This window comes from Colossoma macropomum, unplaced genomic scaffold (genome assembly GCF_904425465.1).
Source record: "Colossoma macropomum unplaced genomic scaffold, Colossoma_macropomum, whole genome shotgun sequence".
Classification (NCBI taxonomy): domain Eukaryota; kingdom Metazoa; phylum Chordata; class Actinopteri; order Characiformes; family Serrasalmidae; genus Colossoma; species Colossoma macropomum.
In genome coordinates this window covers 487,921-515,692 of record NW_023495123.1, presented here as the reverse complement: position 1 = coordinate 515,692, position 27,772 = coordinate 487,921, and the positions used below count along the sequence as shown (strand labels likewise).

At 38.1% G+C, this 27,772-nt stretch overlaps 1 protein-coding gene across 2 annotated transcripts in view; it reads right to left on the bottom strand.

The window, feature by feature from the left end:
• The window catches only part of LOC118801031, a 258,503-nt gene that overhangs the window by 25,843 nt on the left and 204,888 nt on the right, over nt 1-27,772 (bottom strand). For both annotated transcript variants that reach the window (XM_036561223.1, XM_036561224.1), the window contains one exon: nt 8,272-8,310. In XM_036561223.1, coding sequence (XP_036417116.1) covers nt 8,272-8,310 — 39 coding nt within the window. The remainder of the gene's footprint in view (nt 1-8,271; nt 8,311-27,772) is intronic.

The following is a 27,772-nucleotide window of genomic DNA, read 5'->3' as shown; positions in this document are numbered from 1 at the left end:
GGGGCTGTTGAGCTGCTGTTTCGGTGTGTGGGGCTGTTGAGCTGCTGTTTGTGTGTGTGGGGCTGTTGAGCTGCTGTTTGTGTGTGTGTGGGGCTGTTGAGCTGCTGTTTGTGTGTGTGGGGCTGTTGAGCTGCTGTTTCGGTGTGTGGGGCTGTTGAGCTGCTGTTTGTGTGTGTGTGGGGCTGTTGAGCTGCTGTTTGTGTGTGTGTGGGGCTGTTGAGCTGCTGTTTGTGTGTGTGTGAGGCTGTTGAGCTGCTGTTTGTGTGTGTGTGGGGCTGTTGAGCTGCTGTTTGTGTGTGTGTGAGGCTGTTGAGCTGCTGTTTGTGTGTGTGTGAGGCTGTTGAGCTGCTGTTTGTGTGTGTGTGAGGCTGTTGAGCTGCTGTTTGTGTGTGCGGGGGGCTGTTGAGCTGCTGTTTGTGTGTGTGTGGGGCTGTTGAGCTGTTGTTCATATTCTGTTAAACCTTTGAAAACCCAGAGCACATTAATGACACCTGCTGGTTAAAAGCATGAACTGCATCTACTGTTCTACTCTGCGGGATGTCCAAATCATCATCTTCTAGTCATTTTAAATCAGGTCATTTGTTTCTAAAGCTCTAAAGATAATACCGCACACATGAAGTGTTACATCATTAAATACTTAATTTAACTTATTTTAGAAACTGTTTCTTATTTTAGAAGCTATTTTAGAAACTTAAGCAAATCCCCTGACAAACCCATATATAATCTTCAGACATAGCTTTGCTCTACACTCTTAAGCAAGATGTTTCTACAAGGGTTCTTTAGTAAGAAAATGGTTCTATATAGAGGCATAAACACTTAAAGAACGCTCAAAGGGTTCTTTGCATGGTAAAATTGTTCTTCACATTGATGGAGAACATAGAACTTTTTTGAAAATGTTTCTACCAAAGGGTTCTTCTATTGTTACAAGCTTGACATCACAAGTATAGCAGAACCCTTTTTGGTGCTGTATAGAATTCTTTTCAAAAAGGTTCTATATAGAACCATCTACAGCGCATTCTTCATCGATCCAAAGCACCATTTCATGATGCAGAGAACCCCTTAATCATGCAGAAAGTTCTTTGAATGTTCATGGTTCTACATAGAACCAGTTTCTTTACTAAAGGACCCTAGAAGAACCATCATTTTTAAGAGTGTAGACTTTCACATATTCTTTTATTGAGGCTGTGTACGTGAAATCTGAATCAAGGTTAAGAATTAATAGTGTTTAGTATTGATTTGCAACCAGGAAACTGGAGCTTCATGCAGCTTCAAGCTCAAATGAAGCTTTAGGAGTCGTTGTGTTTCTGGAACATGAATCAAGCATTGATGTTGTGCTTCTAATTAAAGTGTGTTGGAGCTTCAGTATCAAGGCTAACATCACTACTGGGTTTGCTATGTTTGTTCTGCTGCTGTAGTGAATCATAGTCTCTCTCTCTGTCTCTCTCTCTCTTTCGCTCTCTTTTCTCTCTCTCTCTTTTGCTCTCTTTTCTCTCTCTCTCTCTGTCTTTCTCTCTCTCTCTTTTGCTCTCTTTTCTCTCTCTCTCTCTCTGTCTTTTGAGTGCGTGAGATGTAAACAGAGGGATTCAGAGTGGTTTTGGTGTAAAATGGTTCAGATGTCTTTACAGTGGTGGTGATAGGAACCAGGGGTCGCCATGACTACAACACAAATATAGACATTTTATTTACTATCCAGAACCACCAGTGAAGCTACACACATACACCTACAAAAATATCAAGCCAATTGTTATTTTGGGTGTTATGCCGATAATAAAAAAAATACATTTAACAGAACAATTGCTTTATTATTGATAAATTCTTCTGCTTTTTAAATTACATACAAATGTTTGTAGCATTGCAGACATTGTCTGTAAAGTTTTGAAAAAACTACAAAAAGCAGTACATGGAGAAAAAGGTCAATGAGTGGAAAGGAGGGCAATAGTCCATCACAGAGCTAATAGACACACACACACACACACACACACACACACACACACACACACACAAATTCAAGCCTATGGGCAATTTAGAGTCCTCAATTCATCAAATGTGTTTTAGTACCATGCAAATCAAAGTTCCTAGAAGAAACACAAGGAGATCATGCAGGCAGCACTCAGAAAGAACCAGGACTGAAGATGAACCAGGTCCTTCTTGCTCTGAGGTGACTGTGAGTACCACATTACTGCAGTGCTGAAATACATGATAAAGCATTGATTATCAAACTGCACGATAGCTGTTGAATAGACTGACCAGCAAGGCCAACCAGGGCTCTTTGTGAAACGTAACTGTCTTAAGGCCAATCCATCCACTGTCTTTGCTTCCATCCATAACTAAAATACACTAAAGACAGTCAGTAAGTAAGAAGGATGGCTTTTTATGGAGTTAATTTTATGCCAAAAGTTTCAAATAACTGATGATAAAATTCATAAGTGAAATGTAAAAGTGTGTCCAAAATATACTGCTAATACAAATAATGAGAATCTGAAGAAAAAATTTACTTTAGATGAACAAAAGCAATATTTTACATCAATTCAAACCACAAAAATACTTCAAATGAACTCGTACCCCGTTCCACCCTTTACACTGTATGACAATGGCATGTTAGCTAGCTGACTTTAATAGCAGCATAGCGGAAAAAACCTCATGTCAGTGTGTTCTGACAGAAAACACCTGGTCAAACTTAAATTTCCAAAAAGATTTGATTTTCAGTCGTTCTGATATAAATTTAGACTCATTTTACCAGTTTTTGCTTTCATTTCTTTCTGTTTGCTGATTTTGCTAATATCTTTTTTGCTTCAGATGACTTTGACTTTTAGCACTTTTTAACAGGGGGTGGGGCTTAGAAGAGGGTATTCGCCTGCCCTCTCTATTGGTTAACTGATTTGGAGTGACAGGTCTTATGAACACATAGCCACGCCCACTCCTCGAACATGGCGGAGCACTTCATACTGAGAGTCGAACTGCCAGAGAGGATTGCGCTGACATATCTGACCTTATGAACAACGGCGATCGTATTTACTGATGTAACACACTCAGTCCTGTGTCGAGCTGTGTGAAACACAGATTGTGGAAACTGAGGTATTTAAGTAAACGTAGCTGTTGAACGAAACTGTATCATCTTTCCAGTTTGCAGATGCTAACGCTAACCAGCCTAGCAGTGTCTGCTAAGAGCAAACTAAATCAGAGTTTATTAACCTGCTTCTGAGGTCCGGCAGCTCCGCACGGTTCCAACTTACATTGCTGACATTAAAACACCTGATGGAGCTTATCAGCTGATTACTGAGCTGTTCATGAGCTGATCAGGTGTGCTGGGTCAGGTAATCGTTGAATCTGCGGTGCTGTGGGTCAAGGGAAATAATGAGTACGTAAAGTAAAGAGTGGACAAGACCAGTGATCACTGCCAGCTGTGAGTTACTGCAGCCATGTTAAACGGCACCTTGTGACCCTCATGACGTCAGTGAGGACGAACAGCCAATGAGCTGCTCTGCTCACCAACCAATCAATACTCAGTATCAGTAATGCTAAACAATCAGTACTCAGTATCAGTAATGTAACCAATCAGCTCTCAGTAGCAGTAATGCTAACCAGTCAGCATTCAGTAGCAGTAATGCTAACCAGTCAGCGCTCAGTAGCAGTAATGCTAACCAGCCAGCACTCAGTAGCAGTAATGCTAAACAATCAGTACTCGGTAGTAGTAATGTTAACCAACCAGCACTCAGTAGCAGTAATGCTGACCAATCAGCACTCAGTAGCAGTAATGCTAACCAGTCAGCACTCAGTAGCAGTAATGCTAAATAATCAGCACTCAGTAGTAGTAATGTTAACCAACCAGCACTCAGTATCAACAATGCTGACCAATCAGCACTCAGTAGCAGTAATGCTAACCAACCAGCACTCAGTAGCAGTAATGCTAACCAACCAGCACTCAGTCCAACCAGCACTCAGTAGCAGTAATGCTAACCAGTCAGCACTCAGTATCAACAATGCTGACCAATCAGCACTCAGTAGCAGTAATGCTAACCAACCAGCACTCAGTCCAACCAGCACTCAGTAGCAGTAATGCTAACCAGTCAGAACTCAGTATCAACAATGCTGACCAATCAGCACTCAGTAGCAGTAATGCTAACCAACCAGCACTCAGTCCAACCAGCACTCAGTAGCAGTAATGCTAACCAGTCAGAACTCAGTATCAACAATGCTGACCAATCAGCACTCAGTAGCAGTAATGCTAACCAACCAGCACTCAGTAGCAGTAATGCTAACCAACCAGCACTCAGTCCAACCAGCACTCAGTCCAACCAGCACTCAGTAGCAGTAATGCTAACCAACCAGCACTCAGTAGCAGTAATGCTAACCAATCAGCCCTCAGTAGCAGTAATGCTAACGTCCTGCTGCCCAAAACCCGTTTGCTGTAGAGAAAAAGGTAATATACAGGTTATTTTCTTTGTTTTTTAGTGAAACTCATCCTTCTACTGTCTAAAATTAAAGGATAGTTCTGGGCGAGTGATCAGAAACTATTTTAACTTGTATCCATTTAACTCAACCACCCCCCCACCCCCCACACCGGCATTTTACAGTCCTGTTTTTGATATAATGGGGGAAATATTAAGAAGCCAGACTCCTCATGAAGTTTATATTTGTCAGTGCCCAAAATTACAGTTATATCTTTTTAGACAGGTCGACACAGGACCCATAAATTTAAAATGAATATGACAAACATCACTCATAATGTCAGATACGCCAGTAAAACGCTGCACTCAGAGCCAGACTGGGCTACAGGTTCTTTACACAAGCCATCAGATTCCTCAACTCCCACGGACTGAACTGAAGGACACCCACACGGACACAAACACACACACACACACATATACGTAACACCCACACGGACCCACACACACACACACATAACACCCACACGGCCACACACACACACACACACACACACACACACGGACCCCCCCCCACACACACGCACACATACATAACACCCACACGGACCCCCACACACATAACAATATGAGACTATCTCACTCTCCACTTCCTGCAGTTTCAAATTATACTGTATTTAAATATAGTTACTGCATTTCACTGAAACACTTCATTTGATACGACTGCAGATCTGAATATCTGCATTTTTGCACATTTTACTTCACTTTAACAATGTTAGCTGCTAGAATTACTGTATCAACCAAAGACTGTATACTGTATATTGCTGCTCTGGCTGCTACCTCAGTGACTGCTATGCTCATATTTGCTAGTTCTATCTGCTAATATGTCATAGTGTGTTCCATCCTCCTCTGCACAGCTCCACATACTCTTAGTACCGTGAGTTGCCTGTGTTCTGTTCTGTATTTACTGTCTTTCGTATTATTTACTGTACTGTCTGCACTGTGTTTATTGTCTTGTTTCACACTCGTGTTCCTGTGTTGGTCCTGGAGGAATGTTGTTTAGTCTCACTGTGTGCTTGTATAGAGCTGGAATGACAGTAAGACCTGACTTGACTCCACTACTCCATCTACAGGACAATAAACTGCACCCGTGCGTCACAGAGCCCCACGACAAGAAGAGCAATTCATTTGGCTTTTTAAAGATTGTTATACATGTTTACAAAGTATATCTATACACACAGAAATTAGATCAGTGTTAGTCTAATGATCCTGTACGTCGTTTATTTCCTCTTCTTCTGTTTCTGTTTGCTTTTTTTATTTTTACATGTACTGCTTTGTCTATAAAGTGTGAACATTAACTGAGAGCTGACATCTGCTACTGTAATGAAACAAGTAAACTATAAAAAAACAGTCCCAGTTTAAAAAATTCAAAGAAACTGAGGAAGCAGAAATATTAATACGTGCTGCAGGGAGACGAAATCACAGCTTTTGATTAATAATCCTGTAAATCATTCATTTTGTCTGTTTTTTCAGCCTGACTATATTAGTGTGATCTGTGGTCATAGTGAAGAGTGAAGAGGTGAGTTATCAATGTTAATTATCATTATTAATACTTTATTCCTCAGTTTATCTGTTTCCTACAGAGTAAAGAGTTAAAAACATAACAAAAACAGTTTCTTGACCTGAATCTAAAGGACAGTGTGGGGTGGACCTTTCTGAAATGACCAACACAAAAAAATTGTTTTTATCAGTCAATTGTAATTTAAAAATCTGATATTGGGACAAAAATAAAAATATACAATAAAAATACAGATTCATTTATGCAGACTAATTAATAAGGCTTTCTTTTACAGTCTCTTAAGTTCTAGATATGAACCTGGTAATTCCAAGACAAATTACCTAAATTGCACTGAAACACTCAACAGGTTCTAGATATTAACTGGGTAAGTGCTTCACAGTACTGTGTGATTGTTTTGGGTAAAAAGTTCCAGGTGGTTATTAGGAATAAAGTACAAAGAGTCTTATAGAGTACTAACCTGTTCATTATCTATAAACTAAACTGAATCTGGGCTGATAAAGAAAACAGTGGTTCTTACTGAGGTTAAACTGGGCTCTTACTGTTTACTGCAGAAAACTATCTTTGTGTTCTGTTGTCATTTTACTCCATACAGCTCATGCAGAGTTTCTGATTTACTTTCCTCCCTAAATGTGTGAATTTACAGTGAAATTTAGTGTATGTTTATATTAGCCACCCAATAATTTTGAGATATTATGCTTCTTTATCAGCATATTAGTGAGATCTTTAGGACATTTCAGGGTAATTTGCATTGGATTGCATTGAAACATCATCATGTTACTCAAAATAATCACTAGGACTTTTGAGTTTGTACTTCTCAGTTACCTGGTCAGTATCTAGAATCTAGGGGGGCTGTGAAAGAAAGCCTCACAGACTAATTCATACAGAAATATAGATGTATATAGAACACAGTACAGAAACATAAGGTGATGTATATGAGCAGAATCTGCTAGAGGCTCATCTGAATAGAGGAAATCTCACAGTGGAGCTCCTTAATCCATTCAGTGTCCATCAGCACAGCAAATGAAGATGTTAGATAAGTGCTAAAGCTCCAAAGTGAGAGGAGTGATGGACAGTAAAGCAGTTCAGGAGCTGAAACAGCACAACAGACTGAAATTAAACCCCAAAAAAGAGAATCAGCAACTGAATGTTAATGACTGAAATGGAGCTGAATCAGTAGAAGTTACTACATAAACCTGTTTAACTGCTAGTAACGTCATCATAAACTGGCAGCTTAAATACAGCTGAAGCTACAATGTGCAATGAAATAAATGATGTAAAAAAATAACAAAAGGCTTATTTTGACAGTCATTTCTTCTTTTTTTAAAAAAAAATAATCATATGTCCACTTATACGGTATAACACTGTGTAGAAATGAGAACGGAACGTACAGAAATGTTCCCAATTTTCCCCTCAACCCAAATGAACAACATTACGTTAGCATGGCTAAAACCGTAAAAGCGGCCTGACTTTGGTCTGTATTGTCTCCATGTTTACAGATATCAGTGAGTCATATGGTGTCAGAAACCACATAATCAGGTCTATTAGAGATACTGAACACCTCCACAGTCTGAGGCCTTAGGTCTGCAGTTAGCACCATGCTAACTGTTAGCTACATTAGCTTCATAGCTCCATCAAACATGTCTTGCCCGATCAACTACATTTGGAGTACTGAGTGGAGTAAACTAGATGTTTTACTTAACTATGACTTTAAGATACAGACTGTAAAGATCACTTCCCCACACTGAGTTTAATACAATACAGCTCGATATAATTAAACTCTGACTTCTGGAGCTTTTAACAAATGCTTATAACGTTTTGATTGGATGTTTAGCTGAATTTTGACTATGACTATGAGATTGAGAGGATCTTCTTCTCTGAGTGCTGGTGTTGTAGCAGTAACGGCCTCCTCTGCTGGAATCGTCTCACTGAGAGTCAGAGTGGTCATTTCCCTCTGACGCTGTAAGAAACCACATTCACACAATGAACTCAGTTCATTCTAAGCAAAAACAAAGTGAGATTAAAGAGTGAATGTAAAGTGAGCACTGAAAGACTCTGACGGATCATTTACTCTTATTCAGACAGTAAAATGAACAGAAAGGCCTGTCACTCATCTAACAAGACAATCATTACTGTATGAGTGCTATAAATATTAATTACAGTAGCAACCGGCCAACTTTGGGGCCAGTGAGTTATTATAACATTTGTTTATTAATTTAACTTGTCATTGACTTGTAATAAGCTTGTAATCTGATATCAAAAACCTCAGAATGATTTGTAGGATTTAAGGATAACAGAGAAAAGTCTTACCTAAATTTGGCAGAGAAATATTCTTTGAATTCCATCTTCCTAAAAATAAAAACATCACATTTTAATTTAGAATAGGATCAGGATACGACTGTAAAGCTACACTAACATTAGGATACGACTGTAAAGCTATACTAACATTAGGATACGACTGTAAAGCTATATTAACATTAGGATACGACTGTAAAGCTATACTAACATTAGGATACGACTGTAAAGCTACATTAACATTAGGATACGACTGTAAAGCTATACTAACATTAGGATACGACTGTAAAGCTACACTAACATTAGAATACGACTGTAAAGTTTTACTAACATTAGGATACGACTGTAAAGCTAACACTAACGTTAGGATACGACTGTAAAGTTATACTAACATTAGGATACGACTGTAAAGTTATACTAACATTAGAATATGACTGTAAAGTTTTACTAACATTAGGATACGACTGTAAAGCTAACACTAACGTTAGGATACGACTGTAAAGTTATACTAACATTAGGATACGACTGTAAAGTTATACTAACATTAGAATATGACTGTAAAGTTTTACTAACATTAGGATACGACTGTAAAGCTAACACTAACGTTAGGATACGACTGTAAAGTTATACTAACATTAGAATATGACTGTAAAGTTTTACTAACATTAGGATACGACTGTAAAGCTAACACTAACGTTAGGATACGACTGTAAAGTTATACTAACATTAGGATACGACTGTAAAGTTATACTAATATTAAAATATGACTGTAAAGTTTTACTAACATTAGGATACGACTGTAAAGCTACACTAACATTAAAAAGATATGAAACTGAGAACTGAAGTATTAGAACCGAACACTGAATTGAGAGCTGAGGAACTGAAAATAGGTTCTGTAATGTTGATGATGATGATAATAATGATAGTAGTGTTAATCTCACTTAGCACTGCCATCAGCAAAGGATTCTGGGGTTTTGTTTCAGCTCTGTCAGTGTCATCACAAAACAGATTTACAGAAAAATCCAGGTCCGAGGCCCCATGAGCGTCACCAATGGCAACAGTGGCAAGGAAAAACTCCCTCAGAGTGTTGATTCAGTGTTTAGTTTAGTGGACGTTCCCTTTGTTAACAGGTGAAGAACTCACCTCCAGCTGTGGTCAGTCCTGCAGTCCAAGTCTGACTGTTCTTGCCGTGGCACTGACCACCATCATCATCACCATCATCATCACATTCGCCTGACAGAGAACGAGACAAGGGACTGTAAAACTGGTAAACATTTAGCTGCCAAATATGAATTAATTAATTAATATTAAATCCATTGAAGAAGTGAGTCTTTCTATAAAGAAAAAGTAAAAGCTCAGTGAACAGCAGGAGGAAATATTGAGTGAAGAATATAAAATTTGTCTGATCAGATTTATGATGTAATAAGTGTATAATTTAGACACTGAAAATGAAATAATAATAAAATAACCAATAGTACTCAAAGCTGGAGGTATACAGTCCACTGAAGCAGTAAAGTGATGTAGATGTTCCATTGAGCGAGTGAATCTTTCTGAAATGAGCAGTAAGAATTCAGTGAACAGCAGAAACACTGAGTGAAGAACATCACGTTTGATCAGAGTCTAGAAATGGGTTTACATTATTATTATTAACTTAACTTGAATCATATCTTGTTAACAGAAAGCAGCAGCTGTGGTCGTGTGTGAAAGTTTGAGCGCCTGGTCAAATGTTTATGATGATGTTGATGTTCTCAGTGTAAATAAGTGAACGTCCTCTACAGAGACACACTACTGAACATTTAATACACAATCACTGTTTATTTACTGAATTTAAAAAATGTGGCCTGTGCAAAATTTATGGCACATTTATTTTTCATGTTTTATTTTTGTCCAGTAAGTTAAATTCAGCAAAAAAAAAATAAAATAAAATAAATAAATAAATAAATAGAAATTGTGCAGTACAATTAGCAGAAATATGCCATATTTAAGTTTGTTCTCTGCAGACCACAGTGTTAAAATACTCACTCTCAAATTCAGCTGAATCTCCTCCATCCTGATCTTTATTCTTCAACACTCAGAGAGATCATCATCATCATCATCATCATCATCATCTCCTTTCACTGAACTCCATCTAATACTGATGATTCCTGTTTGTTTCAGCTGTGGGTTAAGAGTTTCTTTAAGGTCAGTAAGTGATGCTGTAAAAGTCCACAGTAGAAAAATGATGATTACCAACCAGTGGAGCTGCGCTGGGCAGGATTTGGCTCTGCTGCTCTGGGTTAATAATAATAATAATAATAATAACAATAATAATAATAATAATAATACAATGGCAGCCAAAAAGAACTGCTCAAATGTTTCTGTAATGATCATATGACACATTGCATTGTCTTTTTTGTGCTTATCCATAAAATGAAGCACTTCAAGCACATCCGAAACAGATGCTGAACATCAGTACATCACATTTATCCATCTAAGTGATTCCTTTACACTGCTGGTGTGCAGGAACACAAATAGTCTGATTTTGGTCTCACCTTTCAGATCTTTTCTGCAGGCATCATCAAATGTAAGACTTGCGAAGATTATTTTCAGTTGCTTTCTTTTCAAAAGTGCCAAAGCCATCACAACAATACCACAACCAATCGTCACACACAGGAGGACTACGAATCCCCCATTTCCCCCCTTTTCTCCATTTTCTTGCTTCTGTCTATCTCTGTCTTTAGGACGTTCATCTGTAGACTCTTTCTCATCTGTAGACTCAACTGTAAAATCTATTATAGCGAAACAGAGAACTAATGGTGAAAAGACATCATAAAGTTGCAGGTAAAACAGTCTATCTGGGCAATTCTGCATCAGAAAGTTCTTGAGGATCTGATTGGACTGGGACGAATTGCCCCATTCTGGTTCAGTTCGTAGGAACTGTTTGTCCGCTGCTTCCCACCGATCCGTGTGGAAATTGTAGTAGGCCGTGATCTTTCCGCTGACTCTGATTTCAGCCGTAGTGTTCAGTAAGGTATCTCCACTGGAGGATGTCTCAACCTCACAGCCAAATCTGTGTTCAATGTGATGATCACCTGGACACTTTTCAGAGAGTCCATCACCTGAAATCCACACAAAAAGAGTTTATTCACAGCATTTCACTCACAACTCAACACACACATTTATAATAACACACACACGTCTAATAATGACGTACATGTACAGAATTCCTCCATCCGACAACCGGGTCTGTTTTCAACGCAACGATCATCTGAACTCCTTTTACAGACGTCAGAATCTGAAATAAAAAAAAAAACCACACCATCATCACTGTGTTAACACAGTCTCATGTTCTCAGGGCCTTTTTATTTGCTCATTGGAATTTCTAGGAAGTGGCACGGTGGCGCAGTGGGTAGCGCTGTTGCCTCACAGCAAGAATGGCCTGGGTTCGATTCCCGGCCGGGTGACCAGGGTCGTTTCTGTGTGGAGTTTGCCTGTTCTCCCCGTGTCTGCGTGGGTTTCCTCCGGGTACTCCAGTTTCCTCCCACAGTCCCAAGACATGCAGTCAGGCCAATTGGACATGCTAAAATTGCCCCTAGGTGTGAGTGTGTGTGTCTGTCTGTCTGCCCTGCGATGGACTGGCGACCTGTCCAGGGTGTATCCTGCCTTCCGCCCAATGACAGCTGGGATAGGCTCCAGGCCCCACCGCGACCCAGAAGGATAAGCGGTTTAGATGATGTATGTATGTATGTATGAATTTCTAGGAAACACTGCAATATTCCCAAGACCCTAGATTCCTGAAATGACATTTTCCAGGAAGCAATTCTGTCACACACTATTCACCATATACATTTACAGTAATATACATATGACTTTGAGGAGAGTGGCTTGCACAGACTTTGGTGAGGGTGGGGGGTTGAATTGCTTTAAGACGCCATTGTTTGGGGGCACTCCTGGAAAAATTCTTATCAGGCTTTTTCAGTGTGAAAATACCGATATAGACAATTTATTCTAATATTGGATTAATAACCAAAGTCAGATTTGAAGAAATATCAAGTTCAAAGTTATAAAAGCCCCACTTCTCTTCCCTCACTCGAGGACACGGGTCAAAACTTTGACTCAATGTGAGATATCGGGAATAGGGAATGTGTTCAATCAGGAATGACTGTAGTCACGATGGACAGTGAGTGGACGCTCCAGCAGCACTGCTGTGTCTGATTCACTCACACCAGCACAACACACACTAACACACCACCACCACGTCAGTGTTACTGCAGTGCTGAGAATGATCCATCACCCAAATAGTACCTGCTCTGTGAGGGTCCATGGGGGTCCTGACCACTGAAGAACAGTCTAACTGGACTACAGTCTGTAATTGTAGAACTACAAAGTGATCCCATATGATACGTGTTAGGTCTGCCTAATAAAGTGCTTTTTGAGTGTGTATGTACAAACACACACACACACACACATTTTCTAAGCTGCTTGTGCTTCTTGTTCACAGTGGGTGCTGGAGCCTATCCTAGTGCTAATATGTTTTCATGTTTTGATGTAATGAATGCCTGTTCAATGCCTGAATGCCTGTTGTCCTTTAAATTGTGTGTAAATTTCATGATGAATGGACCAAAAGAAATGACCCAAAATGCCTTGGTAATAATTCTGGTTCCACTGACTTACATTAAAAGTAAAGTAGGCTTTTTCCTTCTCCTGTAAATGTATCAATTTTGGAGATACGAGATTTTGTTCCGGCAGCAGCGATACATGTTTATATGATTTAATTCAGCACAGACCCTCATGAGAAACTGCTCCTACAGGATAGAGAAGCATCGTAAAATCATTGCGAAGTATGTCCGTCATCTTCTTCTTTCTTGTTTCGATGCCTTGGCTGGATTACAACAGTAGACTGTTTCACCATCAAGCAGGACAGTGCGCTTAAACCAAGGGCCACAGGTTGCAGCACTGGTGTGAACGTAGTACAGGGAGTGTCTCTCTGTGGGACAGACAAAAAACACAGAAGGGTAAAACAATCACTCAATGGACAGAAAACAAGTGTTCTGAAAAATACTGGTTAATATATATTACAAAAAAACATTTACGCTCATATGTATCCTTTAACGTTTATTTTACAGACAGTTTGTAAGCTTTAATTTTATCTGTGAGAACAGCTGAAACACTGAGAGCCTCCAGGAGCAAAAGCAAATATGAAAGTGTCATTATAGCAGCAGTTCAGACATTCAGGTTCCACTGCTTCCTGATGTGTCCTGCCTGAAAACACAAGACCACTTTCAGTTCAGAGTGTTACTGTAGACACTGACTGTTTTCAAATAACCCACTACATACTGCTCGCGTACTGACTGTGCCCAAAACTTTCTCCCCAACTCTAGAGGGCGCCCATGAGTGAGTCCTCAGTGAATGTGGGTGAATGGAGCTAAATGATTTAAAACTAAAACTTTTAATCATTTGTGCAGGACCTTGTTTTCCTCAGGAGCTCAGTGAACTCCAGCGTGGTACCGTGATAGGAAGCCACCTGTGCAACAAGTTCAGTCGTGACATTTCCTCACTACTAAATATTCCACAATCAACTGTCAGTGGTATTATAACAAAGGGGAAGCGATTGGGAACGACAGCAACTCAGCCACAAAGTGGTCAGCCACGTAAAATGACAGAGCGGGGTCAGCGGATGCTGAGGCACATAGTGCGCAGAGGTCGCCAACTTTCTGCAGAGTCAATCACTACAGACCTCCAAACTTCATGTGGCCTTCAGATCAGCTCAAGAACAGCGTAGAGAGCTTCATGGAATGGGTTTCCATGGCCGAGCAGCTGCATCCAAGCTGCGCACCAATGCACGAAGCAAGGTCCATAAAGACACGGATAAGCGAGTTTGGTGTAGAAGAACTTGACTGGCCTGCACAGAGTGCTGACCTCAACCCCATAGAACACCTTTGGGATGAATTAGAGCGGAGACTGCGAGCCAGGCCTTCTCGTCCAACATCAGTGTCTGACCTCACAAATGCGCTTCTGGAAGAATGGTCAAAAATTCCCATAAACACTCCTAAACCTTGTGGAAAGCCTTCCCAGAAGAGTTGAAGCTGTTATAGCTGCAAAGGGTGGGCCGACATCATATTAAACCCTATGGATTTAGAATGGGATCTCACTCAAGTTCTTATGTGTGTGAAGGCAGACGAGTGAATACTTTTGGCAATATAGTGTAAATTTATCTCACTATAGTAGCAGATCATTTTGCTTTTTTTATGATTAACATTTTTTATTGATTTTTCTCTAAGATTAATACAAAACCACACATATCAGTAATTGTAACAACATAAGCCCCTTTATCCTCCCCCTACCCCCCCCCAGCTGTGTCGGTGCAACATTCATGACCTGGTTTAATCCAGTTGACACGGATTCTTCCTTTGTCCCTTTGAGTGTCTGTTTCTTCCCCTCTGTTGTAGCCATGTGCCTTTTGTTTTCTTATACCATGTGCTTTTGTTGTTGTTCTGTGTCTCCTCCCTGGTCCTGCCCCCTTGTTATCAGCTCCACTTGTCTGTGCTCCACCCCTCATTAGTCCCAGGTGTTTCTTATTTTCCCTCAGTGTATTTATACCCCTGTGTTTGTTCAGTCTTTGTCTTGCATTGTGGATGTTTCCTTGTCGATGTTTCCTTGTCGCTTGGTTTTGTACATTTTGTAGTTTGATTTTGTTTTCGTCATGAACTTGTCTGTTTTTCAAACTTCTACTCAGTTTCGGGACTCTAACTTTAATTTGAATAAAAGCAACTCGCATTTGCATCCCGCCTCCTCACCTCAACCGGGTACACCAGTACTGTACAAGGTTCTGTATCATTAAAAGAAAGGAAAATAAATAAATAAAAAAAACTAATAATGAACAACAAAATAAAAGTAAAAAATGGCAATAACAACAAAGTGGATCACTGCATGTTACACTGCTCTTTTAAGAGCTCTCTATAAATCTTAAATATTTGTCCCATTTACATCTGTACACTTCTAAATGCCCAAACAATTTAAATGATAGTTTTTCATATGCAGCTACTTTGCCAATCTCAGCAACCCATTCTTAAAATGATGGAGGGCCCGCTTCCCTCCACCTCCTAAGGATAAACTGCCTACCAATCATTAAACTGGTTTGAATCCATGCCTTTAAATGCTTGTCCCTGATTACTAGCCCAGAAGGATCTCCTAAGACAAACAGTCTTGGGCAAAAGGGGATTTGACTACCTAGTACTTTACAAACAAAATCATAAAGCGCTGCAAAATTTCTGGACTCTAGGACAACGACACATAGCATGAATAAAGTCCCCCTCTTCAGCCTTGTCTCTAGGCATTATTTTAAAATTTTGACATATTCGCGCCCATTCATCCTCCTCCAGAGTCAAGTTTAAGTCTTTCCCAGACTTTTTTTAAGGCCATAAGATTACCAGAGCCAGCGCTATGAATAAGCATAGAATAATATGCTGAGGCCTCATGACCTTTCCCATATATCGTTAGTACCCTAGCAATAATATCAGCAGCCTGTGGAGTTTGATGTCGAGAGTCGAAGACCCCCCCATAGTAAATTGTAGATACCTCCAGAGCTGTGATTCAGAGACCCCAAACTCAACTCGTTAAAAGTTTTCAGACCATCCTGATTGTAGAGGTCACCCAGAGTATAGATGCCCTTTTCCACCCATTCCTTCCGATCATTTTGCTTTTTAAAGAAATAGGCTAGATAATCTTAGAATAAGTGCACAACCATCTCAAATTGGGAAATATTAGATATTTCAACGAGATTTAAGATAATTTGGCACTTGGCAAGATGCCAGTTTTTTTTTTTTGCAGTGTATATATGAAATTGTATGAAAAACTGTATAAAATATATTGTCATTTTGTTATTATTATGTTTAAATTACAAATTATGATAGTACAACTGTGTAAATTAATTTATAGTTAAAGCTCATTTTTTTTTTAATTTTTAACAAAGTAACAAATAACATTATTTTAATACATCAGTAATATAGGCTACTGAAAATAGTTTATGCACTATTCATTAATGGAATATTGTTTTTTAACAATTACAGAGCAGTCTCTAACCTTCCATTTTTAAATAGAATAGTTGAAAAATTGAAAATTCTCAAAGCTTAATAATGTCTTAAATGAACACAATATCCATGAAAAATTCCTGTTGGGCTTCAGATTAAATCACAGGACTGAAACAGCATCAGTGAAGGTGGTGAATGATCTGAGAATAAATGCTGATGCAGGTGATGTTTTGGTACTTATGCTTCTGGATTGAACCTGCTTCTCTACATATTTAACTAGAAGACAGTATTTTGTAAGCATAGGTGAACATGCATGACATTCTCTGGGGTGTACCACAAGGCTCTGTACTAGGTCCACTTCTGTCTTTCTTTGTCTATGCTGCCACTGGGTCAGATTATAAAGAAGCATGGCATCAATTTTCATAGTTATGCAGATGATACATAACTGCATATATCTATAGCTTCAGATGATGTCACTACAGTAGACAAGCTCATAATATGTCTGTCCAACACAGTTAGCTGGATGAATAGCAATTTTCTAAAATTTAATGAAGAAAAGACAGCAATAATTATAATGAGTAGAGAAGCAAAGAGGAAAAAGGTGTTATAAAAGACTTGGAAATCTGGCTCCAGAAATAAAAACTAAAGTTGGGAATTTTGGCATAGCTGGACTCTGATTTACCTTTTAAACCACATATTAATAATATTGCTATTCATTTAAGGAATATAACATAAGTTTGACCTTAGTCCATTAGTCCATGCTTTTGTTTATTTCTCAACTTGACTACTCTATGCTTTGTTCATGTTCAAGATTATATAATGGAGAGATGTTTATGTACAGATATGGCTGTGTGGTTAGTGAAGCACAGAGAAATCGTCAGTGTGATTGCTTTTCTTCTGGATTTTGTATTGAGCTTATTTCATTTAATAAGCATTCCAGGGTGTCTTAACTTGATGTGAGGTAGTTATAATATTTTATTCACACTAGTGCTGAGTAATTGTGAATTATACAACTATATTCAATAAAATATTGTTCTTTTAATACAGTCATATATGTAATATTATGATGTCTAAAGAAAATGTGGAGGTTTTATATTTTAAGCATTTGGCCAGTAGGTGGTGCCTGAAGAACAGGAAGAAAAACTTGCTGGTCCACTGCTGGTCCTGGCCTTCCCAGGGTCCTAAGCAAAACCTGATGTTCACGTGTTCCCACTGTTTTTTCAGGTAACACATTTTTAGCATGTAAAGTGTGCAGAAACTACATATCTTCATCCTCTGTCAGAGAAAGGTAAATCTTTCTGCTAAACCCCATAATCCCCTTACAATCATCAGCTGTAGGTCACCCTGTTCACGCAGCAGTTCTTCGGTGTGCAGTCTCTACGATATCAATAATTATATCCTCTATTACTATTCACAGAAACAGCCTACAAATGGGACAACTGCTAAAACTCTACAGTACTCAGTTGAACAGTCTGCTTACCTCTCATCTGTAGACTAGAAAACACTTTTTTTGTTTAAAATAAAAATATACATTTCATTTTTTAGACATTTTAAATGGCCCATGTACGAAATTCATTTTTGACGTGACCTTTTATCCTGTAGAATTAAACATTCTGCTTTTGTCACAGAGCCTTTGAGATGGAAATATGTAAATGAGCTCTGTTCTGATTGGCTGTGCCTCATTTCAATATGCAATCCAGACTGGAACAGTCCTAATAATTGCAGCATGAGTGAGTGGAGCTAAACTCTGTTGGTTGAACAGGTGGATGTATGAAAATTCACTGGTTTTAATGACATCACAAATATAATTGAAAAGCTGCTGTTTTTTGCAGCTTAGTTTCAGAATATGGACTCTACGGTCTCAGTATGTTTTAATATTTTATCAGTTTTATACCACATACCACAGTTTTTAAGATAAAAACTGTTGTCCTTTGATTTAGGTCATATCATTATGCTGGATTTGTGACTTTTGAAAGTAGTTTACATATCTAAAACTGAAAACACATAACAGACATTGGGGATTTTTTATTGACAACAGTGTAGGAATGGATAGAAATAGACTGTATGGCTGTTTTTCTATTCAGTAAAATGTAGAAAGGGCAGAGAATGTCCTCTATTATGGAAATGACCCATTACTGCTAACCATTATGTTAACTGCTGCATGTTGGACAGGAAGCTCTTCAGTGGGTGGTGAGGACTAATATGTATAACTGGGAGAGATTTCCTGTAATCAGTGTATAAAGTAAACAGTGTATGAGAGAAGCCGGCAGCCTTAAGAAGGTCTTCCCCAAACTGCTGCCACAAAGCTGGAAGCAGATAACTGTGTAAAATGTGTTTGTGCTGCAGCATCAACATCACCCTTCACTGGAACTGAGGGGGCCAAACCCTGAAAAACAGCCCCAGCCCATCATCCCCCCTCCACCAAACGTTACCATGGAAGCCATGGAAACCCAAAGCTCCTGGCGTACAGTCCCTGTGCTGACGTTGCTTCCAGAGGCAGTTTTGATCTCTGTAGTGAGTGATGTAACAGAGGATAAGAGATTTTAATGCACTGAGCTCTTCAGCACTCGGTGGCCTCCCTTTGTGATTCTTTGTAGGCCACAGTTATGTGGCTGAGCTGTTGTTGCTCCTATAAGCTTCCATTTCTCAATAACAGCACTTCCAGTTGTCTGGGGCAGATCTAACAGGGCAGAGATTTACCATGATAAATTCTGTCACAATACAACAAAAAGTGTTTTTCTGAGTATATCATGGATGTTGTGAGCACTTAGAAACACTGAAGAACTGCATGTTTGAATACAAAGAGAGCTTCATTAGTCCAGATTCCTTTGATTTAGTGCAGCAGTGTGTAAAATGTTGAACACAAATTATTGGATTCATAGATTTTCGTAGTATTTTTTAAATGTGGCTCTACTTTGTTTGGCAGACATTCGAAAAAAATGCAATTTCTGAAAATATCATGTATCATAAACTTTTGTATTGTAAAGTATTTGATGCTACATTTGTGTCTTAAAACCTCTTACTGACAGATCTGAGTTTAATTAGTCCTGTTTAACTGGATTTAGTGCAGCAGTGTATAACATGTTGAATACAAATCATTGCATTAATAGTTGTAATAGTATTTTTAAATGCAGCTCTTCTTTGTCTGTTTTAATTTACCAGGTATTATAACAAAATAAATATTGTGATCTAATGTGTACAGTGAAAACATCTTGAAGAATCGTGATGGTATATTTTTGTCTTAACGCCCAGTTAATTCATTCCCCTTTGACTGACAGACCTGAGATCAGTTAACACAGCCTGAATTCTAACTACACACTGGGAGTCAATCAAAATAACAACCACCTGAATCTACAGGACAGTGTGGAGGAAAAAAAAAAGTAATACAATGTAGTGCAAAGTGCAATGTAGTGCAAAGTGTAGTGCATATGTAAACATATATATATATCAACAAATAAATAAATTTTAAATAAGTATATATACAAGAGAGTGTATTGCACTGGAGCTCCCAGGTGTGGAGTAATCAAAAAGAATTGGAGCAGCATTTTATTTACAGTTCAGCAGTCTTATTGCATGTGGGAAGAAGCTGTTTTTGAACCTGGCTGTTCTGCTTTGAAGACTTCGGAACTTCTTTCCAGAGGCCAGAAGTGAGAACAGTCCATGATGGTGGCATTTGAGTAAGAATATACAGTAAAAATGCAGATGTATCTTCATTTTTGTTGTTTTTACATAATTTGAAAACTCCTGTGGAGAAACGTATGACAAATATACATGAACAGAAAGAATTGAACTGGTTTGAATAGAGTGTAAAGAGTAAACTCTTACAAGTAAAGGTTCCTACAAGGTTCTTGGAGGTTATTATATGTAAAACACATTCATAACCTTTTGGGTAATAACTTCACAGGCTGTAGCTTTTAGAGCCATTAAAGGCTTCAGACGCCTGGTTCCTAGTACTATAATGGTGAACAATTCTGACTCAGTAAATTTCTCTAGAAAGGCGCATTTCACACCGAACCACTCTGAATGATTTAGTTTGCATCTAAACCACTGAATGGTTAAGTAGTTTTGCTAAATTGGTGGACTTCCCCTTTGACTTAAGATCTGACAGGTCAAGATAAGAGATTTTTCACTAATTCGTATTACAGAAGCAAATCTGATCTTAATTCACTCAATCAAAGTCAACAGTCAGTCAATCGACTGTCATGTCTGTTACCTAGCAACCGACCACACACACACACACACACCCACACACACACACAGCTGAAATGTAAATATGTGATCAAAATAATCAAGTTATTCAGCCAGACAGCTGACGTTACTGATGTAAAAAAGGTAAAACAGAACTAAAGTGTGATAAACTGTAAGTTGTGAATATAAGGAGAGCGCCCCCTGCTGTTTATCAGAGTCGCTGCTCCCCAGTTTCAGTCTCCATTTCCCAAACGCTTTAGCTGAGCGCGCTAACGTTACTCCCCCTAATAAACAGACACACGTTCAGCTCCGTCTCCTCATTATTCACCACCATCACTGTAATATTTCATCATCAACATTAACACACGAAGGTGATCAGAGGGGCGGTGGAGATCGAGTCTGCAGCGTCTGAGATCTTTAAAACGCAGAGTTAGAAAAGAAAATCATCTCACAGTGAAAGCAGCGTTTTACAGTAGGAATAAATGGAGCTCATTAAATTGCAATTTATTGCAAAAGTGCAATAACAGGCATAAATATGACTTATCTATGAAATATATAATTATATGAACAATATATACACAATTACATACATATATACACCAATACTATAAATACAATATATACTGTATGTTGTGTACTGTTGCAGTATTCCTCTTAATAAGCAGTTATGTGTTGTATTCATGTACAGTGAACAGTCTGTTGTATGGAAATGTTTGGGATAATAAACAATAATAACTACTGTGTGCAACATACACGTATTCCAATAACATTTCACAACATAAAATGGCAAAGAACTTTTGCTTTTCATCATTCTACGGTACATAATATCATTAAAAGATTCAAAGAATCTGGAGAAATCTCTGTATGTAAGGAACAAGACCAAAAACCAGTATTTGCTGGCTGTGATCTTTGAGCCCTCAGACGACACTGCATTAAAAATAGACATGATTCTGTAGTGGAAATCACTGCATGGGCTCAGAAACACTATAAACTGCCGCTTTCTCTGGGCCTGAGCCCATTTAAAATGGACTGAGGTGAAGTAGAAAAGTCGAATCAACATTTGAAATTCATTTTGAAAATCATGGACACTGTGTCCTCCGGGCTAAAGACCACTCAGCTTGTTATCAGTGCACAGTTCAAAAGCCAGTATTCATGATGGTATAGGGGTGAATTAGTGCACATGGCATGGGTAACATGCAGATCTGTGAAGGCCCCATTAATGCTGAATGATATATACATGTTTTGGCAACATATGCTGCCATCCAGACGACGTCTTTTTCAGGGAAAGTCTTGATTGTTTCAGCAAGACATTCTGCATGTTTTACAACAGCATGGCTCTGTATTAAAAGAGTCTGGGCACTCAACTGGTGTATCTGCAGTCCAGACCTGTCAACACTGAAAATATTTTCACATTATGAAATGACAAAATACAACAAAGGAGCCTCTGAATTGTCGAGCAGCTGAAATCCTACATCAAACAAGAATGGAAAACATTTCACTTTCAAAACTACAGCAGCGTCTCCTCAGTTCCCAAACGCTTACAGAGTGTTGTTAAAGAAGAGGTGATGAAACACAGTGGTAAACAGGCCCCCGTCCCAACTTTTTTGGAATGTGTTGTTGGCATCAAATTAAAAATGGGCAAATATTTTTCAAAAAACAATACATTTTTTTTCAGCTTCACCGTTTGATTTGTTGTCTTTGTACTATTTTCAATTAAATCTATTTGCATATCATTGAATTTTGTTTTTATTTACATTTTGCACAGCATCACAACTTTTTGGAAATGGGGTTGTAAAATAATATACAGTGGTATATTATTTATTTGCAATTTTATTAGCAATGCCTACCTTGAGCCTGTTATTGTCGACGAAAATACAAGGTTGCTAAACATTTGAACAGTGAATATTTTTTGGCATCAGGTTTTATACCCTTTACAGTTTTACTTGTGAGCAAAAATGCTGCCTCTGTAGAGAGCTCACTAAATATTGAGACAGACTGATATTCTCCTCCTACTGACAAATCTGAGTTCAATCAAAACATGACCTGAATTCTAACTGCAAACTAGGAGAACAACAAAATAACAAAAACTGGACCTGGATTTGTTGGAGTCTGTCAGGAAGACCTTTGTGAAATGACAAGCACAAAGTTTTGTTTTTAATACTTAATTTTAATCCACACAAAACAAAACCATGTTATTTACATGGGAAACAGAAGGTAAATAGAAATACAAATTCACTCATATACATAATAATTCATATAAAAATATAAATATATGTATATATATTATATATCTGTGTATAGCTGCATACAACCAGCTAGTAATATCCTAATAAACTGGTAGGTGAAACAAAACAGAAACTACAACATACAATGAGATAAATGCAACAAAAAGTAGTAAAATATTTATTTTATTTTCATTCTTGTAGTTTAAACATAACATGGTAAGTGTCCGCTGATAAGGTATAATATTGTATAAATATGAGAACAGAATGTACAGAAACTAAACAGAGTAGTAGTGATAATCTGGAAGTCTGAATTTGATGCCAACAACATGTATCAAAAAAGTTGGGACGGGGGCCTGTTTACCACTGTGTTTCATCACCTCTTTTTTAACAACACTCTGTAAGTGTTTGGGAACTGAGGAGACACTGCTGTAGTTTAGAAAGTGAAATGTTTTCCTGTTCTTGTTTGATGTAGAATTTCAGCTGCTCATCAGTTCAGGAGCTCATTTGTCATATTTTCATTTCATAATGTGCCAAATGTTTTCAGTGGTGACAAGTCTGGACTGCAGGCAGGTCAGTTTAGCCCCGGGACTCTTTTAATATGGAGCAATGCTGCTGTAATACATGCAGAATGTGCTTTGGCATCATCTTGCTGAAATAATCAAGGCCTTCTCTGAAAAAGACGTCGTCTGGATGGCAGCATATGTTGCCAAAACATGTGTATATCGTTCAGCGTAATGGTGCTTTCACAGATCTGCATGTTACCCATGCCATGTGCACTAATGCCCCCCTAAACCATCATGAATACTGGCTTTTGAACTGTGCACTGATAACAAGTTGAGTGGTCTTTAGCCCGGAGGACACAGTGTCCATGATTTCCAAAAAGAATTTCAAATGTTGATTTGTTGGACCACAGGACACTTTTCTACTTCACCTCAGTCCATTTTAAATGAGCTCAGCCCAGAGAAGGCGGCAGCGTTTCTGGATTCTGTTTATATATGATTTCTTCTTTGTGTTTTAGAGTTTTAACTTGCATTTGTGGATGCAGTGATGAACTGTTTTCACAGACAGTGGTTTTCAGAAATGTTCCTGAGCCCATGCAGTGATTTCCACTACAGAATCATGTCTGTTTTTAATGCAGTGCTGCCTGAGGGCCCAAAGATCACGGCCAGCAAATACTGGTTTTTGGCCTTGACCCTTACATACAGAGATTTCTCCAGATTCTCTGAGTCTTTTAATGTTATTTTGTACCGTAGATGATGAAAAGCAAAAGTTCTTTGCTATTTTACGTTGAGAAACGTTATTCTTGAATTGTTGCACTATTTGATGGTGCAGTCTTTCACAGAGTGGTGAACCCCTCCTGATCTCTACTTCTGAAAGACTCCGCCTCTCTGAGATGCTCTTTTATACCTAATCATGTTACTGACCTGTTGCCAATTAACCACCAGTTGTGTTTTAGCATTACACAACTTTACCAGCCTTTTGTTGCCCCTGTCCCAACTTTTTTGGAACATGTTGTTGGTGTCAAATTCAAAATGGGCATATATTTTTTCAAAAAATAATAAAATTGGTTTCAATTCTTGGTTTCAACATTTGATATGTCGTCTTTGTACTATTATCAATTAAATATAGGGTTTACATGATTTGCACATCATTGCATTTTGTTTTTATTTACATTTTTCACAACATCCCAACGTTTATAATAATAACACTGATTTTTGATTAAGTTAAGCTTATTTGTTGTTGGTTTTGCTGTTGTTTCTCTGTTGACTGTCCTCTTGGTTGTTGTGTGCGACCTTCTTGGTCAGGGCTCAGTTTTAAAAGAGATTTCTAACGCCAGTGTTTCTACTTTGGTTAAATTGAGGTGAAATAATAATAACAATGAAGAATCAAATGTCAGACACCAAGCAAACCCCATCTGATCAACTACATTTGGAGTTTTAGGCATGAAGTAAATGTTTTGTTGAACAGTCGCTGTAAGATACAGACTGTGATGACCTTCTTCTCTGAGAGCTGGTGTTGATATTCAGCAGTAATGTCCTCTTCAGCTGAATCATCTCACTGAGAGTCAGAGCAGTCATAAGGCTGTAGAATACACACACACTGAGTTTAGTTCATTATTGGAAAGAATTTAAGGAAAGTGCTGAAAGAAGATAATGAACACAAACTGAGTCACTTAATCTTATTATTATTACTGAGGTATGTAATTATGAAATTAATAAAAGCAAAAGAAATGGCGTCCAGTTTATGGCCCTTTAATAACAGGTAGAGCTACAGGTGACAGTGAGGCTTAAGTAACACAAACATTTTATTTGTTTTTAATCTGTTTTAAAGAGCTGCCACAGCGCTAACAAATAACATATGTTACATAAATGGGTGAACTGACAATGACATTATTACTTGAAAGTACTAAGCAAATCTGAGAAAGTCAGTGATTTACCCAGGGATTTACACAACGGCACCAAACTATGACTTTGAATAGAGAGAGAAGAGTCATACCCAGATCACACCCAGATAGCCCTCGAATCCCATCTTCACAAAAATGCAAAAAGTCAAATTCTAGTTTATTTGGGGATGAGTACATGACTGTAATATTCTGAAAAGATTAGTATATGACTGTAAAGTCATGTAAACATTAGAATATGACTGTAAAGTCATGTAAACATTAGAATATGACTGTAAAGTCATGAAAACTTTAGTAAATGACTGTAAAGTCATGAAAACATTAGTAAATGACTGTAAAGTCATGAAAACATTAGTATATGACTGTAAAGTCATGTAAACATTAGTATATGACTGTAAGGTCATGTAAACATTAGTATATGACTGTAAAGTCATGTAAACATTAGTATATGACTGTAAGGTCATGTAAACATTAGTATATGACTGTAAAGTCATGTAAACATTAGTATATGACTATAGTCATGTAAACATTAGTATATGACTGCAATGTTATGAAAACATTAGTATATGACTAAAGTTATAAAACATTAGTATGTAACTGTAAAGCTGATTTACATATGCATTTATGATCTACATATGCATTGTGGCAGTTTGCACATTCATGTGTGTGAGGAGCGAGAGGTGGCGTAAGCAGCAGGAAGTTCAGTGTCCTGTAGAGTATAGGACTGAACACAGTTTGGGAACCACTGGTGTAAAGTAAATAAACTAATACTGGCAGTTTGGAATTTATGTTCTTCATTTGCTCCACATTGAAATGATTAGATTTGATTTACCAAACTCAGGGAGAGAGATGGATGTAGAGCAGAGCCGCCCTGTTAAAGAGACACAACAGAACCACAGACAGTGGAAAAGATTTGTCTAAATCTTCTGTAAGGTTATAGAAGTAAAACTTTGGGCCCACCAGTGGGCTTTGGTCATTTAAGGGCTAAATTACAGAACATGTTACTGTTGATTTTCTAAGCGAACAACACAACCTCCACAGAGAATAACTTAAATATGACATTTTCTGCTAATTTTAGCCCATAATTTCGATTTATTTGCTGAGCTTAACATATAAAGGCACTCCTGAGAAAATCCTCTATAGTGTTTGGGGGGAAGGCCAAAGTATGCAACAAAGTATTGGGGGGGTCGTTTTTTACAGATCTCTCACCTTGAATAAAAACAGACCAGCTTAGAAAAACCTTTTCCAATTTATGTATTATTAGTAAAAATTACAGTGTATAATACTGATGAAGGAAATCTATAATGTGAAGATGTTTGAGGGGATGAGTTTTTGTAAAGCACTGATATATATGAAAAATATGTGAAAGATGTGAAAGAGAACCTCCCTCTTCCTATCACCTTTCTTTTTTTAATTTTATGTTTTTATAGAGCGATGAAAGAAAAGAAGAAAAAAACAAACACTGTATCACACTGTACGTTTGGAATTTCCTGTATGTATAAATAAAGCAATAAAAAAGAAAATCCACAAGGGGTGTGCAGACTTTTGCACACGGCTGTAGATCAGTAATGTCTTTAACAGATCAGTTTAGTAACAGATGATCTACAGAAGATCAGACTGTGGATGTGTTTGTTCTGATTGGTGTGGATTCAGGGTTTAGTGGACGTTTCCTTCATGATCAGGTGATGACCTCACCTCCAGCTGTGGTTAGTCCTTCAGCCTGAGTCAGTCTGACCTGAGTGAGCTTCTGACCACCATCATCATCCTCAGCTGACAGAGAGCGAGAAAAGATTCTGATTCAGCTGATAGACTTTTAGACCCTCAATGTGGCATAATGATTATATATTTTTGAGACTGAAAATGAAACAAATAAAATATCCAACATTACCCAGATTTGGATGTTGTATATCCATTGAAGCAGTGAATCTTCCTGTAAAGGAACAGTAAAAGCTCAGTGAACAGCAGGAATAAACACTGAGTGGAGAATATTACATTTATCTGATCAGGTTTATGAGTCTAGAAATGTGTTTGGCTTAAATTACTTACTGTGGCTTAAATTATATTATAATTAGATGATAAAGTCTTTGATGAATTAGATCATTTCTCGTATACAGAAAGCAGCAACTACAGTCGTACACAAAAGTCTGAGTGTGAATAAGTGAACACAGGGAATCCACTTCTGTACATGTTAATTACTGTTTATTTACTGAGTTTAACATACTGGAAAAACATCAAGACACAAAATGCGGACTGTGAGAGTTGTGGCACATTTTATGTTTTATTTAGCAGAAAAATGTCATTTATTTTCACTTAGAAAATCAGGAACACATGGAATTTGACCAGAAGTGTTCAAACTTTTGCATACAACTTTTGGCAACGTAAAAATAAATCAGCGTTTAATTTAAAAAAAAAAACACATTGCAGTGACCGCTGTGGTGGGCAGGCATGTGATGTAATACAGTAGGAATAAAAGGTAGCAGAGCTGAACTCACTCTGAGTCTGAACTGCACCTCCTCCATCCTGATCCTCATTCACCATCACTGAAAGAGGGAGAACATCATCAACATCTCCTCTCATGAAACACCATCTGTCTACAAATGGATCACTGTTTAAAATCAGCAGTTTAAAAGAATTGCTTATTGCTTTAATATTGTTTTTACAATGATCACTGATGCCCACCAGATAAAATAAAA